Source organism: Schistocerca cancellata, chromosome 5, assembly GCF_023864275.1.
Source record: "Schistocerca cancellata isolate TAMUIC-IGC-003103 chromosome 5, iqSchCanc2.1, whole genome shotgun sequence".
Taxonomy (NCBI): domain Eukaryota; kingdom Metazoa; phylum Arthropoda; class Insecta; order Orthoptera; family Acrididae; genus Schistocerca; species Schistocerca cancellata.
In genome coordinates, this window is record NC_064630.1 from 826,190,653 (window position 1) to 826,212,314 (window position 21,662).

At 40.3% G+C, this 21,662-nt stretch overlaps 1 protein-coding gene across 3 annotated transcripts in view; it reads left to right on the forward strand.

The window, feature by feature from the left end:
* Window positions 1-21,662, forward strand: part of LOC126188122 (protein nessun dorma-like) — a 232,789-nt gene that overhangs the window by 176,607 nt on the left and 34,520 nt on the right. For all 3 annotated transcript variants that reach the window (XM_049929593.1, XM_049929594.1, XM_049929595.1), the window contains one exon: window positions 7,090-7,242. In XM_049929593.1, the coding sequence (XP_049785550.1) occupies window positions 7,090-7,242 (153 nt within the window). The remainder of the gene's footprint in view (window positions 1-7,089; window positions 7,243-21,662) is intronic.

Sequence of the window (21,662 nt, forward strand, 5' to 3'; positions counted from 1 at the left end):
AAGGGAGAGAAGGAAACATAGTAGGTGAATATGGATTGGGGGGAAGGAATGAAAGAGGAAGCCGCCTTGTAGAATTTTGCACAGAGCATAACTTAATCATAGCTAACACTTGGTTCAAGAATCATGAAAGGAGGCTGTATACATGGAAGAAGCCTGGAGATACTGACAGGTTTCAGATAGATTATATAATGGTAAGACAGAGATTTAGGAACCAGGTTTTAAATTGTAAGACATTTCCTGGTGCAGATGTAGATTCTGACCACAATCTATTGGTTATGAACTGCAGATTGAAACTGAAGAAACTGCAAAAAGGTGGGAATTTAAGGAGATGGGACCTGGATAAACTGAAAGAACCAGAGGTTGTACAGAGTTTCAGGGAGAGCATTAGGGAACAATTGACAGGAATGGGGGAAAGAAATACAGTAGAAGAAGAATGGGTAGCTCTGAGGGATGAAGTGGTGAAGGCAGCAGACGATCAAGTAGGTAAAAAGACGCGGGCTAATAGAAATCCTTGGGTAACAGAAGAAATATTGAATTTAATTGATGAAAGGAGAAAATATAAAAATGCAGTAAATGAAGCAGGCAAAAAGGAATATAAACGTCTCAAAAATGAAATCGACAGGAAGTGCAAAATGGCTAAGCAGGGATGGCTAGAGGACAAATGTAAGGATATAGAGGCTTGTCACACTAGGGGTAAGATAGATACTGCCTACAGGAAAATTAAAGAGACCTTTGGAGAGAAGAGAACCACTTGTACGAATATCAAGAGCTCAGATGGCAACCCAGTTCTAAGCAAAGAAGGGAAAGCAGAAAGGTGGAAGGACTATCTAGAGGGTTTATACAAGGGCGAAGTACTTGAGGACAATATTATGGAAATGGAAGAGGATGTAGATGAAGATGAAATGGGAGATATGATACTGCGTGAAGAGTTTGACAGAGCACTGAAAGACCTGAGTCAAAACAAGGCCCCGGGAGTAGACAACATTCCATTAGAACTACTGATGGCCTCAGGAGAGCCAGTCATGACAAAACTCTACCATCTGGTGAGCACGATGTATGAGACAGGCGAAATACCCTCAGACTTTAAGAAGGATATAATAATTCCAATCCCAAAGAGAGCAGGTGTTGACAGATGTGAAAGTTACCGAACTATCAGTTTAATAAGTCACAGCTGCAAAATACTGACGCAAATTCTTTACAGACGAATGGAAAAACTGGTATAAGCCGACCTCGGGGAAGATCAGATTGGATTCCGTAGAAATGTTGGAACACGTGAGGCAATACTGACCTTACGACTTATCTTAGAAGGAAGATTAAGGAAAGGCAAACCTACATTTCTAGCATTTGTAGACTTAGAGAAATATTTTGACAATGTTGACTGGAATACTCTCTTTCAAATTCTCAAGGTGGCAGGGGTAAAATACAGGGAGCGAAAGGCTATTTACAATTTGTACAGAAACCAGATGGCAGTTATAAGAGTCGAGGGGCATGAAAGGGAAGCAGTGGTTGGGAAAGGAGTAAGACAGGGTTGTAGCCTCTCCCCGATGTTATTCAATCTGTATATTGAGCAAGCAGTAAAGGAAACAAAAGAAAAATTTGGAGAAGATATTAAAATCCATGGAGAAGAAATAAAAACTTGAGGTTCGCCGATGACACTGTAATTCTGTCAGAGACAGCAAAGGACTTGGAAGAGCAGTTGAACGGAATGGACAGTGTCTTGAAAGGAGGATATAAGATGAACATCGACAAAAGCAAAACGAGGATAATGTAATGTAGTCGAATTAAGTCGGGTGATGCTGAGGGAATTAGATTAGGAAATGAGCTACTTAAAGTAGTAAAGGAGTTTTGCTATTTAGGGAGTAAAATAACCGATGATGGTCGAAGTAGAGAGGATATAAAATGTAGACTGGCAATGGCAAGGAAAGCGTTTCTCAAGAAGAGAAATTTGTTAACATCGAATATAGATTTAGGTGTCAGGAAGTCGTTTCTGAAAGTATTTGTATGGAGTGTAGCCATGTATGGAAGTGAGACATGGACGATAACTAGTTTGGACAAGAAGAGAATAGAAGCTTTCGAAATGTGGTGCTACAGAAGAATGCGGAAGATAAGGTGGGTAGATCACGTAACTATGAGGAGGTATTGAATAGGATTGGGGAGAAGAGAAGTTTGTGGCACAACTTGACTAGAAGAAGGGATCAGTTGGTAGGACATGTTCTGAGGCATCGAGGGATCACAAATTTAGCATTGGAGGGCAGCGTGGAGGGTAAAAATCGTAGAGGGAGACCAAGAGATCAATACACTAAGCAGATTCAGAAGGATGTAGGTTGCAGTAGGTACTGGGAGATGAAGAAGCTTGCACAGGATAGAGTAGCATGGAGAGCTGCATCAAACCAGTCTCAGGACTGAAGACCACAACAATAACAACAACAACATCTTAAAGTGTAACACGGGCAAGAAAAATCAACATTATATGTGAAAGCTTAGCTTCTGTTGCAGCTTATTAACCTTAGAGACCAATGTTGTACGTGAAAGCTTTGCTTTTCTTGTAGCAACACTATGTATATTAATTTAAAACATTATGGTTATAATAGAAGGAAACATTCCACGCAGGAAAAATATACCTAAAAACAAAGATGATGTGACTTACCAAATGAAAGTGCTGGCAGGTCGACAGACACACAAACGAACACAAACATACACACAAAATTCAAGCTTTCGCAACAAACTGTTGCCTCATCAGGAAAGAGGGAAGGAGAGGGAAAGAAGAAAGGATGTGGGTTTTAAGGGAGAGGGTAAGGAGTCATTCCAGTCCCGGGAGCGGAAAGACTTACCTTAGGGGGAAAAAAGGACGGGTATACACTCGCACACACACACATATCCATCCACACATATACAGACACAAGCAGACATATTTAAAGACAAAGAGTTTGGGCAGAGATCACTGCCCAAACTCTTTGTCATGACAAGAAAATTTGCAGTGTTGGATCCTCCACATGAGATGCAGCAAAATGATACAGTGGACATCTCACGTATGTATCCCAGCCTTTCTTTCCTTCTTGGAACGGACAAAAACAGTGTAACTCCTGTTATTGTTGTCCATGCTGTTGCTGCTGTTGAAGCAATTGAACCAACGCTGGATCCATTTCATTCATGAAAATCATGCAGATTGAACTTCTTTGTCCCAAAACTGCTGCATCTACACTCCTTGTTGACAACCACTAATACATAAAAATTAAGTCGGCTGATAACTGGACACCAAATAATGTCAAGGTTAGAGGAACATTAACACAACTATTAATTGTCCAAATACAAAGTTCTGCACTGAGAACTGAATGCACACCATCATGGAGCTGAACATTTGCATACAGTGGAGAAGATGCGAGTGGATGAGTCCACACTGGCAGCGGCCCAGGGTGCTGGCTGCAGGCGATGGTGGTGCGCTTGCTTTGCCTGGTCTCCACTGGCACTAGATACAAACACTGCGGTGGTGGATGGAGTGGGTACACTGCCACAGTGGTCTTAGTAAAGGAGAATGTCCAATGAAAGACAGGAACAGTAATGACTGTAGGAGAAAGGTAGAGGATGAATATTGTCTTCCAGGCTAAGGTGACATGGAGGAGGAGAAGAAGAAAATGTTGTACTGGTTGCTTATCTTAAGGGGAACAGATCATTTTTATTTATGTAAATCTACTACTTGTTTATGTGAGAGAAAATGGGGATATCTGGAAGTAATGCTGAAGTGGTTAGACTTCTGGGAGATTCATTAAGAGGAAGTTATTGTGGGTTTACTTCTGTTGTATGAGTACTAATAACATGTTATTGTGGCCAGTAGATCAAGGTAAGGTGAAAGGTTCTACACATTGAATCACGAAACCAGGGGAAAACTTGGGAGGTTGCTAGGCAACGAAAAATGAAATGGAAATTTCACTGTCAGCTGTAAGGTGATTTTTGACGTGAGAATACTGTGTTGCACTTCAGAGATTGTCATGTGTGCAAAAACCAGTGCATAGTAGGCAATAAGGTTCTGAGTGTATCATTCAGAATGACAGCAATGATGTAGAAAGTTTAGGTAGATTAAAGGATAAAATGAACTGATTTAGCAACTATATTATTTTAAACTGTGGTTCAGCAGTCAGAATGGATGACAAACATTGTACAGTCAGAGTGGCTGCAGATGGTACTACAATTGTCCTAAAGTTCACCACAACCACACCAACATTGAGGACAGGAAGACATTGACAAGGATGGACAGCACAGGTCTTTCTCGTGAGACCTTGATTGCATGGTACCCTAACACCTTCCATTATTTGTGATTGGTAGATACTGATTTGTAATTATTATTTGGAGGAAGATATTTCAGTTTTCCAACATTCTTTATATCTTTGCCATATGAGTATACAGTGTGATTTAAATGTAACTGTACACACTTTGTGGATGTAATGTATGGACCAAAATAAGAGTACAGTGTTAAATAAAGTTTTGTCTAAAACTGCTTTATTTGTGGCTGTGATGCATAATGTCATTTATGGTAGACATTGCATCATAGGTCAGTACCGGTACATGCTTTTGACATGTCGTGTTTGCCTGCATATTGACTCATGTTGCTTTTTCAGTGGTGCCCACATTTCAGTTGGGACGCAAGAGAATATCTAAAAGTTGCTTAGTGGACAGGTCATGCAGAGCTAGATGCTTGGCCCGTCAGATCTCTGGGTCTTATACCCTGGACTCTTACCTGTGGGAGCCATCTCAAGAAAGTCATGTATGGTGCTGCAATTGAGAATGCAGCACGACTACAGCAACTAATTGATAATAGCTGTGCAATTATGAGAATGAGATGAATGGAGCCTGCAACATTCCGAGAACGATAATAAGTCGAGCACGTCACTGTCTTTGTCTACGTGGACATCATTTTGAACATGTATGTAGTTGAGTGAACTGGGGGGTCCCTTCATGTTGTTGCTTTCCGAGAACAATTAATTTTGTGTCGCGCTTGTGATCCCTATTATACTTCATAACTCTGAAATAAAGCAATTTCAGAAAAAAAACTTTATTTAATGTTTTTCTTTTATTTGCATGCATACATTACACCCACAAAGTGTGTACGGTTTGTGTATGGTTTGAATCACCCTGCATAATTGTGTATACTTCGCCTGGTTTATACTTGTTAATAACTTTTGGATGATCTGAACTTCTGGAGAGAAAAAGACCACTGTTCATCAGCCTGAATCTTGATGTCTTTTTTAAGTCCAGTTCAGCTGGTCTTTATTTACTTGAGTGAGATTCGTTTTAATACTTCACTTCAAAGTTTTAAATGTATTTATTGTGTGCACTATGAAGAATTAGTAAGGCCATTGCGTACTGAGTGATAAAATAGCAAATATCCATGTTCTCTGCAGGACAGACCATCTTCTGTGGCATACTGTACATAAAAAATCTGTCTACATTAAATCTGTAACTGACAGCACCCCCAGTTAAAACAACTGTAATCCTGCCACTTAGGAAAAAAGCCTTCCACATAAGATTGGATTCCCACAAATGCCAGATAAGCAGAGGTTAGCAGTTCATCTTCAAATAAGGTGAAGAACTTCCCAGAGAATTTTCCGGAATTCTCTTCATCTGACTCACAAACAAAGCAGATAAACCTTATTGTCCATCTTACTCTGAATTACATTTTCTTGTCACCTGAAATGATAAGTATTTTGTCTAAATATTTCTATACTCTTCTTTGCTTGATCTCGTTCACTCCCTTCACTATTCCTTCAGTCACTAATTGAGTTTTTATTCAATTGGATATATCACTGATGCAGTATCACAGAATACTTCATAACCAGAGGCAGGAAGTTTAAGCATTATAAATCTTTAAAATAGGTGGGTAAAAAGGCTTTATCAGTTGATAAAATAAGCAGTAAAATGCAGTACAGAAAAACTTAATATTAGGCCTATTTATTTACTTGATTGCACTATTCGGTCAGTCAGTGAGCATATTTGTGTTGACACCATGTTGTATAATATTTTTAAAGTAACTTTCAAGTTGTAAACAAAATGACATTTGTACTTGAGAGAAAAATGAAAATCTTTCTTGAAACCCTAGGTGTTATTGTGCCTTACTGGTTTATAGGTTGCACATGACAACGTCAAATGCAATCTAGCATATTCTATAGACAACTTGAGTCTCCTGTCAAATAACAATCACCTGAGAAAATGACCCCTCAGTATCTGCAGAGGTAACTGGAGAGATGTTGACTCACATTACAGGGACAGATCAGTCAATCATCCAGATTGTCACTCCTGCAACTTTGAAAATGCTGCTGTCCCTCTTATGAAATCATGTTTGTTGGCCTCTGCACAGGTGACTGCCTTTTGTTGTTGTACCTACAGTATAACTATTTGTATCACTGAGGCAGTCAAGCTACTCCACCTTGGCAAGGTCCATGCTATATGGAGGGCTTCTCGGTATGTTGTCCCATATAGTCAATATTTTCGGCTTGAGTGTTTTTCTTGCAACTAGAACTTACAAGGCCTTAAGTTTGCTCAGAAACATTTTACATTTGTGATTGAGGAATCTTTAATTCACTAAAATTCAGTGCTACAAAATTAAAAAATTAAATTAAAAATGTAACTCCATCCACCAACAAAAAATATTTGGGAAAAAGTTGGCAAAAAAGTAGCCCTACATAGGAAATATATCAGAGTGAAGATCTGCTTCTAGTTAATCTATTCCTGCTGAGGAACACACAGATGTTAATTCCATTGAGATGGCCTGTGTGATACTGTGGCCACGCAGTTGCAATACCTCCTACTCGGCACAGTACAGTGGCTTGAATCTCTGCTCGTATCTGTCCTCTGGTAATCAGTTTCCTTTCCACTCTTCTAAATTCCTTTGTCTCCTTTCCCTTACCCCTGTTTATTTGTCTGTCTAAGGCACCTTTGTTGCTATGCTTTCATGTACCTTCGAACATATAACCTGTTGCTGATTAATAGACTGTCTACTTAGTCATTGTTTCCACTGAGGTAACTTTGTGTGATGTGTATTCACTCCATCTCTTGTGCAGTTTCTTCATTATAATTAGAATATGTTATCAATTCCAGGACTGTGTTAGCAGTGAAACAGATAAATCCAAGTGTCCAGAGCAAAAGGCAAGGCAAAGAAATTTCTTTAGTCTGGCGTGGAGGTTCACTATGTGATTACATTGATATTCTGTCAAAAGTAAAGGACCATGTTGACTCGGATTCTTTCCTGAAGTAAGTATATTAGGTATAGAAAATCTGTAGGTAGAAGATGATTACTATAGTGTTCCGATTGACTTTTTTCAGTAATGTGATGGGCAGTCATCCACATTAGGAACTACATTTGAAACACAATACAACATTGTTGGGAAAACTACGTTTGTCGTAGCTGACACCTCGTACAGTAGGAGTCTTTTTGTTTTTCATCTTTGATCTGTATTGTAATTGTCATAGAATAAACAATTTTGAGGATCTGTCTTCCCGGCAATATGTTGCACGTGAATTTAATTCATTACTAAGTCAGCGTATAACCTCTTAAAAGAATTAATCGAGTTTATTTTTTATTTACACGTCAAGTTCCGTAGGACCAAATTGAGGAGCAAATCTCCAAGGTCATGGAACGTGTCAGTACATGAAATTACAACATAAAAGTAATTACAGATAAAAATAAATCTTCATGAACCTGAAAAAAGTCAGTCCATAAGTTAAGTAAACACTATCAGCAATACAATAAGAATTAGCTTAATTTTTCAAGGAACTCGTCGACAGAATAGGAGGAGTGACCCATGAGGAAACTCTTCAGTTTCGATTTGAAAGCGAGTGGATTACTGCTAAGATTTTTGAATTCAAGTGGCAGCTTATTGAAAATGGATGCAGCAGTATACTGCACACCTTTTTGCACAAGAGTTAAGGAAGTCTGATCCAAATGCACGTTTGATTTCTGCAGAGTATTAACCGAGTGAAAGCTGCCTATTCTTGGGAATAAACTAATATTGGTAACAAGAAACGACAATAAGGAATATACATATTGATAGGCCAATGTCAAAATACCCAAACTCGTGAACAGAGGTCGACAAGAGGTTCGTGAACTCACACCACTTATTGCCTGAACCGCCCGTTTCCGAGCCAAAAATATCCTTGTGGAATTGGAAGAGTTACCACAAAATATAATACCATACGACATAAGTGAATGAAAATAAGCAAAGTTGACTAATTTTCGTGTAGAAGTATCACTCACTTATGATACCCTTCGAATAGTAAAAATGGCAGTATTATGTCTCTGAACAAGATCCTGAACGTGGGATTTCCAAGACAGCTTGCTATCAATCTGAACACCTAGAAGTTTGAACTGCTCAGTTTCTTTAATCATATGCCCATTCTGTGAAATTAAAATTTCAGATTTTGTTGAATTGTATGTTAGAAACTGTAAAAACTGAGCCTTACTGTGATTTAACATTAGTTTATTTTCTACAAGCCATAAACTGAGGTCATGTACTGCACTATTTGAAACTGAGCCAACGTTGCACACAATATACTTTACTACCAAGCTAGTGTCATCAGCAAATAGAAATATTTTAGAGTTACCCATAATACTAGAGGGCATATCATTTATATAAATAAGAAACAGGAGTGGCCCCAACACTGATCCCTGGGGCAACCCCCACTTGACAGTATCCCACTCAGACCCCACATCACAGCTGTTATCAACATTGTGAATAATGACCTTTTGCTGCCTGTTGCTAAAGTAAGAGGTGAGCCAATTGTGAGCTACTCCCCGTATTCCATAATGGTCCAACTTCTGGAGCAATATTTTGTGATAACACAATCAAAGGCCTTAGTTAAATAAAAAAAAAATATGCCAAACATTCGAACCTTTTTGTTTAGCCCATCCAGTACCTCACAGAGAAAAGAGAATATAGCATTTTCAGTTGTTAAACGACTTCTAAAGCCGAACTGTACATTTGATAGAAAATCGTGTGATATAAAATGATCAATTAGCCTTACCTACATAGCCTTTTCCATAACTTTTGCAAACACTGATGGCATAGAAATAGGTCTAAAATTATCTACATTATCTCTTTCACCCTTTTTATAAAGCGGCTTTACTACTGAGTACTTTAATCGCTCAGGAAACTGACCATTCCTAAAGGAAAAATTGCAAATATGGCTAAATACAGGGCTAACATGTGCAGCACAGTACTTTAATATTCTGCTAGACACTCCATCATTGCCATGAGAGTCCTTAATCTTCAGCGATTTAATTATTGACTCAATCTCCGTCTTGTCTGTATCACAGAGGAGTATTTCAGACATCAATCTCGGAAAGGCATTTGCCAAGAAATTTATTTGATTTCCTGTAGAAACCAAATTTTTATTTAATTCACCAGCAATGCTCAGAAAATGATTGTTAAATACTGTACATATATCTGATTTATCAGTAACAGAAATATTTTTACTGCGAACTGACTTTATATTGTCAACCTATGTTGCTGACCAGACACTTCCTACACAACTGACCATATGGTTTTAATTTTATGCTGTGAATTAGCTATTCTATTTGCATACCACATACTCTTTGCCTTCCTAATAACATTTTTAAGCACCTTACAATACTGTTTGTAATGGGCCACTGTAGTGTGATTGTGATTACTTCTAACATTTTGATAAAATTCCCGCTTTGTTCTACATGATATTCTTATCCCACTAGTCAGCCACCCGGGCTGCCCATTACTGGCTAGTACCCTGTTTAGAATGTTCTAATGAAAATCAACTCTCAAAGAGCATGAGAAATGTGTTAAGGAAAGCATTGTATTTATCATCTATGTTATCGGCACTATAAACATCCTGCCACTCTTGTTCCTTGACAAGTTTAAAAGAACTCTCTATTGCTCGTGAATTAACTTTCCTATGTAGTTTGTAATTAAATATGACATTGGTTTGAGTACAAAAGCCTTTTAGTTTTAAAATTTGTGTATCATGGTCTGAAAGGCCATTCACAATTTTACTAACATAATGCCCATCTAGTAACTAATAATGAATAAACATATTGTCTATGGCTGTGCTACTGTTCCCCTGCACCTTAGTTGGAAAAAACACAGTTGATGTTCAATAGGTTACAGGTGCAGGAAGAGATTAGTGAAGTTTCCACATTTATAAAGTACCGTCTGTTCAGAAACTGATAATGATTTATCACTAGTATCCGTGCAGCTTAAATTGTTGTTGTTTTACTCTCATGAGTTACCGTATTTCATATACGTTCTGAGTTACCATATTTCATATACGTTCATTGTGATGGTTTGTTGAAAAAAATTCAAGATACTTGCTGAACTGCCGGAATGTATGTAAGAGGGATTTGGGTTGACAGTCAGTGTTCAGTTTTCAGAAGTTTATTGGTATGGGGAACAACAAGAAGAAAAACAACAACAACAACAACAACTGGAAATTTACTGTTTTAGCTAAAACATGAGGAATTATGGAACACAGTTGATAAAGATGAGACCAATGTACAGCAAAAATTATCTTAAATATGTTTAACTGTAAATTCAAACAATGGAAAATCCAGGATGGAATATAACAATATTATGAAAAGTGAAGTGGCTACTCACCATATAGTGGACACACACAGACACAGACACACACACACACACACACACACACACACACACACACACACACACACACACAACTGCAGACAACTGGTACCACACTGCTAACACCAACATCAGTGCATGATGGTACTGGCAAGTGGGTGGGGATAAGGAGGAGGCTGGGGCGGGGAGGAGGAGGGATAGTAGGGTAGCGGTGGTGGACTGTGACATGATGCAGGTTAGTGGAGGGCCGGGGAAGGAACAGGGAAAGGGCTGGATGGGTGAGGACAGGAGGACAGTGACTAATGAGGGTTGAGGCCAGGAGGGTTATGGGGATGTAGTATGTATTACAGGGAAAGTTCCCACCTGTGCAGTTCAGGAAAGCTGGTGTTGGTGGGAAGGATCCAAAGGGCACAGGCTGTGAAGAAGTCATTGAAATGGAGTTTGTCATGTTTGGCAGCTTGTTCAGCAACAGAGTGATACACTTGTTTCTTGGCCACAGTTTGTCGGTGCCCATTCATGTGGACAGACAGCTTGTTGGTTGTCATGCCCTCATAGAATCCAGCACAGTCGTTGCAGTTCAGCATGTAGATTACATGACTGGTTTCACTGGTAGCCCTGCCTTTGATTGGATGGGTGATGTTTGTGACCAGAGTGGAGTAGGTGGTGGTGGGAGGATGTATGGGACAGGTCTTGCATCTAGGTCTGTCACAGAGGTATGAGCCATGAGGTAAGGGGTTGGGAGCAGGGGTCGTGTAGGGGTGAACGAGTATATTGAGTAAGTTCGGTGGACTGCGGAATACCACTGTGGGAGGAGTGGAAAGGATAGTGGGCAAGATATTTTTCATTTCAGGGCATGACGAGAGGTGTTTGAAACCCTGGTAGAAAATGTAATTCAGTTGCTCCATTCCTACATGGGAATGAGTTACGAGGGGAATGCTCCTCTGTGGCCAGATGGTGGGATTTTGGGAGGTGATGGGAGACAAGAAAGATAAGGAATGGGAGATTTCTTTTGGTACATAGTTGGGAGGATGATTACGGTCTGTGAAGGCTTCAGTGAGGCCCTTGGTATATATTTCAAGGGACTGCTCATCACTGCAGATGCGACGACCGTGGGTGGCTATCTGTATGCAAGGGACTTCTTGGTATGGAATGGGAGGCAGCTGTGGAAGCGGAGATACTGATATAGCCAATTTTGAGGTGGAGGTCAACCTCTAGGAAGGTGGCGTGTTGGGTCGAGTAGGACCGGGTGAAGCAAATGGGGGAGAAGTTGTTGAGATTCTGGAGGAATGTGGATAGGGTGTCCTCACCCTCGATCCAGAACACAAAGATGTCATCAGTGTATCTGAACCAGGTGAGGTGTGTAGGTTGTTGGTGTGGAATCAGTCAAGCGTTGGGAAAGGTAATGTTCAATAGTGGAAAGTCCTCGGGCATTAGGGATGTTAGTGTAAAGGAAGGTGGCATCAATAGTGATGAGCAGGACACCGTGTGGTGAAGGTAGAGAAACTGTGGATAGTCAATAGAGAAGGTGGTTGATATCTTTTATAAAGGAGGGTACGTTCTGGGTAATAGGTTGAAGGTGACTTCACGCCAACTTTAGTGAGTTTTTGCCTTTCACTTTCATTGACTTCCTCAGATTTTATCTTGTTTCCACCAGTTGCATATGTTTCATCCTTCTCGTGATTTTTCACACATATTGTGGTGTATTTTTGCGAATTTTTTCGGATGTAATTCTGTGTTACTTATGTAATTTTTCACATTTTTCCACCGCCTTGGATCCTTGCTCCTTCCATTTGTGTCAGTACAGACATGTACCCTTATCCTTAGCCCAGGAACTGGAGCAACATTCACAATGTCACCTCAAAAAGCTGTTCTCTTTGCTTACTTCCTACTCTCATCTTGGAGTACTACTGTCCACCACTTCTACAATGACCTCCAAACCTCCCCAATGTCGCCTCATAGCTGACGAACCTTGTCTCTCAGACTTACTACATTTACCTCACCCTCCAAAACTTCTTCCCACCACTACATAGAATCCAGAACCTAAACGTACCCATAACACAGTCATGAACTTTTCCTCCAGAAGCTTTGGCCCCACAAAAATATATATCCTTTCCAAAGGCCTCACCTTTTGTCCCACTCCCAAATTCAATCATGTAGAACTCTCCTACTATGACCCACCCCAGTGGCCCCCAAATCACCTCCTGTTAATTTTTCAGAATTTATTATCCTCAAACTTTGCCTCAGAATTATTCTCCAAATCCCTCAACATGTAAACTAACCTTACATCCATAGAAAGAACCACAGTCCACCATCTAAAAACTGATCCCAACCTTATAATCCTACATGCAGACAAAGGCTCGACCATTGTTGTTTTGAACCACAAGGATTACCTGGTAGCAGGACTCTACCAGCTGTCAGATACTTACACCTACAAACCTTACCACAGTGACACCATTCCAGAAATCCAGCAGGATCTCCAGTCACTCTTCAAATCCTTAGGCCCATTCCAGAACCTCTCCCCAGAGTCCATCTCTCTGGTCACCCCTACCACTCGTCGTACTCCTACCTTCTATATGCTTCCTAATGTCCATAAACCCAATCACCCAGGATGCCCCATTGTGGCCAATTACTGTGCCCGCACTGAGAGAATCTCTGCTCTCACAGACCAACACCTTCAACCTATTACCTGGACCCTACTGTCTTATATAAATGATACCAACCATTTACTCCATCGATTCTCCACAGTTCCTGTCCATGTACCACATGGTGCCCTACTCGTTGCTATAGATGCCATCTCACTTTACATTAACATCCCTAAAGGCTGCTGTCTGGCCACAAAGGAACATTCCCCTCCTAACTCAGTAATGCCCAAGTCTAGAGCAACTGAATTACATTCACTGCCAGGATTTTGAGTACCTCTTGTTGTGCCCTGAAATGATAAAGGTCTTGCCCACTATCGTTCCCACCCCTCCCACAGTGGTATTCGGACGAACCTACACAATATACTCGTCCACCCCTACAGAACCCCAGCTCTCAACCCCTTACCTCATTGCGCACACCCCTGTAATAGACCTACATGCAAGACCTGTCCCATACATCCTTCCAGCACCACCTACTCCAATCAGGTCACAAAAATCACCTGTCCCATCAAAGGCCTGTGGTTCATGATCTACAAGCTGAACTGCAGCCACTGTGTTGCATTATATGTGGGCATGACAATCAACAAGCTATCTGTCCGCAAGAGTGGTCACTGACAAACTGTGGCCAAGAAACAAGTGGACTACCCTGTTGCTGAGCACACTGCAAACATGACATCCTTCATTTCAATGACTGCTTCACAGCCTGTGTTGTATGGATCCTTCCCACCACCACAAGCTTTTCTGAATTTCGCAGGTGGGAACTTTCCCTGCAGTAGCCCCTACATTCCCGTAACCCTCCTGGTCTCAAGGTTCGTTATTGATTTTTTTCACGTGTCAACCCCTTCCCTGTTCCCATCCCAGCACTACACAGCCCTCATTCCACCATCATACCCAGTCTTTTTATTTTTCTCCTTTTCCACAACCCCTCCCCCCTCCTTTTCTTCATCTAACCTGCAGCACCTCACTGTTTGCCACCCTGTACTGGTTGTTATATTACTGGTTTCTTTGTTATATTACTGGTTTCTTAAATAACTGAAGAATTGAAACTTCCTGGCAGATTAAAACTGTGTGCCCGACCGAGACTCGTACTCGGGGACCTTTGCCTTTCGCGGGCAAGTGCTCATTCTGGGAACTGAAGAATTGTTTATAGAACCTTATGCGGTATAGTGTGGGTGGACAGCACTCCGGTCCAGTTGTTCAGTGGTGTTCGTCTGGACCCCTGCTCCTGTTGGAATCCCAGGAAATGAACTTGCTGACAGGCTGGCCAAAGAGGCTACACGGAAACCACTTCTGGAGATGGGCATCCTAACGACTATCATGCATTCGTTATTACGCCACAAGAGTTTTCAATTTTGGGAGACGGAATGGCAAAATCTCAGTACACACAACAAACAGCGAGCCATTAAGGGGACCACAAATGTGTGGAAGTCCTCGATGAGGGTCTCTCGCAGGGACTCCTTGGTTCTCTTCCGGCTCTGCGTTGGCCGTGCCTGGGCGACCCACTGCTACCTCCTGCGCCATGAAGATCCACCTCAGTGTTGGAGCGACGCCCGGTTGACAGTGGCCCATATTCTTCTGCTCTGTCCTTCTTTGGCTGCCCTGCGAATTCATCTTTGGTTGCCGGACTCGTTATCATTGACTTTAGCAGACAATGCTTCATCGACTGATTTGGTTTTACATTTCATCCGTGAGGGTGGGTTTTATCATTCGATCTGAGTTTTAGCGTATGTCCTTTGTCCGTCTGTGTCTTCCACCTAGTGCTAGGGTGGAGGTTTTAATGTGTTGCAGTGTAGCTGGTTTTTCCTTTTTATTTTTGTGGTTGGCCAGCCACCGTAATCTTCTTCCTTGTTTTACTCTCTTCTAACTGTTTCTTGCATCTCTGTTGTTTTCTTGTCCTCTTTTGTACCTTTTAGTGTTCGTTGCCTTTCCTTCGTTGTTGTGATCTTTCCTTTCTTTCCATTTTATGTTATATGTCTAGTCTGTTTTATTCTCACACTTCTGGCATTGTTTTATCAGGAACGAGGGACTGATGACCTCATTATTCCGTCCCTTTGCCTCTCTTTTAAACCAACTAACAGCAGTCTCATCACGTGTTATTGGTTACCATTCAATAACCTATTTGAAGGGGTATAATAAGTCCAGTCCCAGCACAATTTCAGCACGAATTTGTTAGTAGTTACTGAAAGATTACATACCAAATAACTGAAGACCTCGTTTAACTAGGGGGTTTCATTGTTTTCTTTGTCTGCAAAATGATCATTCCATATTTTACAAGAATTACAGTCTGTTTAATTGAATGAGCAAGATTTCCAAAATTATGAGATTTGCTATTCTCAAACTGTCATCATCATTAAAATAACATCCCTCATTTATTAAGTTTACATATTTTTCAAATCTTTATATATTGTACAGTTACTTAAACAAGCACATCAGAATCATGAAATCTAATGGTGTAAAAGAATTAAGTGACAATCAGTCTAGATGCAAAATCACTTTGCATGATATATGTTACACAGCTTAGTATGGTGACTGTAATTTGTTCCTGTGACCATATACCGTATCTCACAACACTTCGTCTTTCCAGTAAAATTCTTTCCAGATAAAGGCATGTTTGTAGGCTCAGTTTGTTCTTTTCTCAATATACGGCTTCAAAGGAACAACATGTTGTAGTGCTAGTTCCCATCTGTGGACTTCTGAGAAACTGGTGTCTGGGGGAAGAATCCAGATGACTTGTGTAGTGAAACAAGCACCGAGGTCATGACTGTCATGTTATACAGCATGCTCTGCAACAGGATATTGTGTGTTGCCTGTATCCACCCTCTGCTTATGCCCATTCATCCTGATTGATAACTGGGTGGTAGTCATGCTGATTTAAAAGGCGTCACCACTGTTTGGTCTATATACACCCTCTGCTTATGCCCATTCATCCTGACTGATAACTGGATGGTAGTCATGCCGATGTAAAAGGCGTAACCACTGTTTCGCTTGTCCCCAACAATGAGTCTTTCCTTCTCGTCCCATCTGGTAAGTCTCCCCTGATGTGGAGTTCTGTGTAACTTTTCTGATTTGTACCCCTTTCCCTAAGCCTCCACAGTCCTTTTCCTTTACCCCTCTTCCTTTTCCTTCATTTCCTCTGCTAGCGGAAGAAGCCACTGGGTCCAAAATCTTATAAAACTTAAAACCTTTTGTGTGTGTTTTCCCCTGCTGCCACTTGGTGAGTAGATTTTTTATCAATCCATTTACAATATATGGATGTTTGGATTGATTACAGTACTAGGGCTGACCCTGCGTATTGTATATTAGATGCTAGCCTGATTACATTAATGATAAACAATAGGGACCTAAGGTAGTGTTATTAAACTCCTTAAGTGAGTTTTTCCCTCCTCAGAGTAATCTGCTCTGTTTGCATTGGCTGAATTACCAAGTGCAACTTTCTCAGTATTCTTTTGGTTAGATACGACATTATCCATCAATTCACTATACCATCAGTTCTGTAAAACATCAGTTTATTTAGGAGAATATTATGATCCATGCTGTCAGATATCTTAAATAGGTCACATAATAAACCACGTAGTATTTTGTTACTTGATGCTTATATAATTTTGTTAGTGAACATGTAAGTGGCAGTTTCAGTTGGGCAACACTTCTGAGATCCAAACAGTTACTCATTGTAGACTCTACTGTTGTTTGGGTGGGATGCCATTCTAAAATACATCACCTTCTAAAAGACTTTGGAAAGTGATGTAAGTAGACAGAATGGCTGGTAGATATTGACATTTCTCCTGTAACCTTTTCGTATTTTATTGTAGAGGTGTTTAACAATGGCATATTTCAATTCCTATGGAAAAAATACCCTGGCTTAGTAATGTAGAATTAGTACATCAAATCCAGATGCGCTTTTAATTTTGAGAGACTATTAATTGCCTTAATGTCAAAAGGAGAGGTTGGTGAGACATTCACGTAACTGTATTTTATGTGAGTTAATATTAATTGCCTTATTGTCAAAAGGAGAAGTTGGTGAGACATTCACGTAACTGTATTTTATGTGAGTTGCTTTTCCAGGAGACTGCCTTGATTTTTCTCCTAAACAGTATGTTCCTGTGTTTACAACAATGTAAGGGATAGATTCCTTAATCACCTTAAAGATGACCCGTTGAGTGCAGGGGGTACTCTGTAAAGACTGTCACACATGCAGCTATCGGCCAAAGCCTTCCTCAGCAAAGAAAATATACACACATTTCAACAAGCAAGCACACCTTACACACACCTTGCCACCACCACCGGCAATTCTGACCAATAGCTTTATCTGATAGCAGCGTGTGTAACAGTCCTTTCACTGTGCCTGTCTGCACTCAGTGTGTCATCTTTACAAAATGAGTAGCAATCTGCCCTATTCTTCATACTGCTGTAATTTCAACCTGTAGTTTCTATTATTTGTTCCTGTTTCCCACTGTATTTAAGATACAATTGTTGAAGACATCTGCTATCTGTGACTTATCATTTTTCATTTAAGTCTGTAGTGATGTTATCGTGTTCTGTGTCCTGTTGTATTGTCTGTTATGTAGGAGTTAATTAGTTATTTTCATGTTCCACAAATCATTTGCATGATTAATTGTGATGTTGTTGGACAAGTCATTTTTAATTCACATTAAACATTCACATTTAATCCAGTGGTTAAGAGGTTTTGAGATTCCTTTTAAGCACACTTCAGTAACTGCACTTGGCATCAACTAAAAGACTTGCTATATGGCAGGAACAATACTTTTGGTCAGATGAATACAGGGTTATAAAAACAAAATCAAATAGGGGTAATGCAGGAGTAGGTTTAATAATGAATACAAAAAATAGGAGTGTGGGTAAGCTACTACAAACAGCATAGTGAACGCATTATTGTGGCCAAGATAGACACGAAGCCCACACCTACTACAGTAGTACAAGTTTATATGCCAACTATCTCTGCAGATGATGAAGAAAGTGATGAAATGTATGATGAGATAAAAGAAATTATTCAGGTAGTCAAGGGGGACGAAAATTTAATAGTCGTGGGTGACTGGAATTCGACAGTAGGAAAAGGAAGAGAACGAAACGTAGTAGGTGAATATGGATTGCGACAGTAGGAGAGGAAGAGAAGGAAACATGGTAGGTGAATATGGATTGGGGCTAAGAAATAAAAGAGGAAGCCGCCTGGTAGAATTTTGCACAGAGCATAACTTAATCATAGCTAACACTTGGTTCAAGAATCATGAAAGAAGGTTGTATACATGGAAGAACCCTGGAGATACTAGAAGGTTTCAGATAGATTATATAATGGTAAGACAGAGATTTAGGAACCAAATTTTAAATTGTAAGACATTTCCGGGGCAGATGTGGACTCTGACCACAATCTATTGGTTATGAACTGTAGATTAAAACTGAAGAAACTGCAAAAAGGTGGGAATTTAAGGAGATGGGACCTGGATAAACTGAAAGAACCAGAGGTTGTACAAAGTTTCAGGGAGAGCATAAGGGAGCAATTGACAGGAATGGGGGAAAGAAATACAGTAGAAGAAGAATGGGTAGCTTTGAGGAATGAAATAGTGAAGGCAACAGAGGATCAAGTAGGTAAAAAGACGAGGGCTAGTAGAAATCCTTGGGTAACAGAAGAGATACTGAATTTAATTGATGAAAGGAGAAAATACAAAAATGCAGTAAATGAAGCAGGCAATAAGGAATACAAACGTCTCAAAAATGATATCGACAGGAAGTGCAAAATGGCTAAGCAGGGATGGCTAGAGGACAAATGTAAGGATGTAGAGGCTTATTTCACGAGGGGTAAGATACATACTGCCTACAGGAAAATTAAAGAGACCTTTAGAGAAAAGAGAACCACTTGCATGAACATCAAGAGCTCAATGGAAACCCAGTTCTAAGCAAAGAAGGGAAGCAGAGAGGTGGAAGGACTATCTAGAGGGTCTATACAAGGGCGATGTTCTTGAGGACAGTATGATGGAAATGGAAGAGGAGGTAGATGAAGATGAAATGGGAGATATGATACTGCATAAAGAGTTTGACAGAGCACCGAAAGACCTAAGTCGAAAGAAGGCCCCGGGAGTAGACAACATTCCATTAAAACTACTGACAGCCTTGGGAGAGCCAGTCCTGACTAAACTCTACCATCTGGTGAGCAAGATGTATGAGACAGGCGAAATACCCTCAGACTTCAAGAAGAATATAATAATTCCAATCCCAAAGAAAGCAGGTGTTGCCAGATGTGAAAATTACCGAACTATCAGTTTAATAAGTCACAGCTGCAAAATACTAACGCAAAGTCTTTACAGACGAATGGAAAAACTGTTAGAAGCCGACCTCGGGGAAAATCAGTTTGGATTCCATAGAAATGTTGGAACACGTGAGGCAATACTGACCTTATGCCTTATCTTAGAAGAAAGATTAAGGAAAGGCAAACCTACGTTTCTAGCATTTGTAGACTTAGAGAAAGCTTTTGACAATGTTGACTGGAATACTCTCTTTCAAATTCCCAAGGTGGCAGGGGTAAAATACAGGGAGCGAAAGGCTATTTACAATTTGTACAGAAAGCAGATGGCAGTTCTAAGAGCCGAGGGGCATGAAAGGGAAGCAGTGGTTGGGAAGGAGTGAGACATGGTTGTAGCCGCTCCCCAATGTTATTCAATCTGTATATTGAGCAAGCAGTAAAGGAAACAAAAGAAAAGTTCAGAGTAGGTATTAAAATCCATGGAGAAGAAATAAAAACTTTGAGGTTTGCCGATGACATTGTAATTCTGTCAGAGACAGCAAAGGACTTGGAAGAGCAGTTGAACAGAATGGACAGTGTCTTGAAAGGAGGGTGTAAGATGAACATCAACAAAAGCAAAACGAGGATAATGGAATGTAGTTGAGTTAAGTCGGGTGATGCTGAGGGAATTAGATTAGGAATGAGACACTTAAAGTAATAAAGGAGTTTAGCTATTTGGGGAGCATAATAACTGACGTTGGTCGAAGTAGAGAGGATATAAAATGTAGACCGGCAATGGCAAGGAAAGCGTTTCTGAAGAAGAGAAATTTGTTAACATCGAGTCGTTTCTGAAAGTATTTGTATGGAGTGCAGCCATGTATGGAAGTGAAACGTGGACGATAAATAGTTTAGACAAGAATAGAATAGAAGCTTTCGAAATGTGGTGCTACAGAAGAATGATGAAGATTAGATGGGTAGACCACATAACTAATGAGGAGGTATTGAATAGAATTGGGGAGAAGGGGAGTTTGTGGCACAACTTGACTAGAAGGAGGGATCGGTTGGTACTGGAGGGCAGCGTGGAGGGTAAAAATCGTAGAGGGAGACCAAGAGATGAATACACTAAGCAGATTCAGTAGGATGTAGGCTGCAGTAGGTGCTGGGAGATGAAAAAGCTTGCACAGGATAAAGTAGCATGGAGAGCTGCATCAAACAGTCTCAGGACTGAAGACCACAACAACAACAACAACAACAACAACAACAATGTGGCAGCTGAACTCTGAAGGGGATATCCTGGCCAATAAATGCCATATGATCATTCCAGTAACTGCACTGCCATGTCATCTGCATGAAAATTTTTACTTTAACATGCATATCACCTTGCATACTTCCTACTCACCCATCTCCACAAATTCAGACTCTGTACAGTGAGTGAGCTGAGACTGGGTTTTGGTCTATGGATCTAGGACATGACTTTGATGGTCAATAAAAGTTATCTCATTGTTAAAAGTTTTTCACAGTTTCACAATCATGTCATATGTTGAATGGTCCCGTGTTCATCTTCTTGGGAATTTGTATGGTATTTGTCAATCAGCTCACAGAATGCTTTGCTTATAATATCAGACTGCAGTATTGGTTCACTACTAAACTGCTTCATATGATTCAAAGTTTTCTTTGCTCTATTGTATTTTTCCTTAAAGTCTGCAGAGTAGTATTGATTCCTGGACTGTATGTTGAATAGACAGATTAGGTGACATAGGAGGGGGAGTGTTCATTGCAATTGACAAAAATCTTGTCTCTATTGAGCTTGAATTTGAGTGTGATAGTATCTGGTAGCATATAACAGGTCTAAGTGGATTCAAGTTAATTGTTGAATGTCTTGACTGGCCATCCAATCCTGCTACACACAACAGTCCTAGAGTCATTTAAGGAAAGTCTGTGGTGAGGGGTTGGAAATACCCAGATCATGCAATATTAGATGGAAGTGAATTGTACCTTCCAAGTGTAGACTGGGACATCTATGGGTTCATTGCAGGGCTACAGACAGACAGTGTAGTGAAGTACTTTTGAACACAGTTTTCCGAAAACTGCCTTGAGCAGCTAGTTCGACAGCTCACATGCAATGGAAATATTATAGACTTTGAGACTGTGTATTTGTAGCAGAAGAATGTATGTTTGGAGCACAGCATTGTA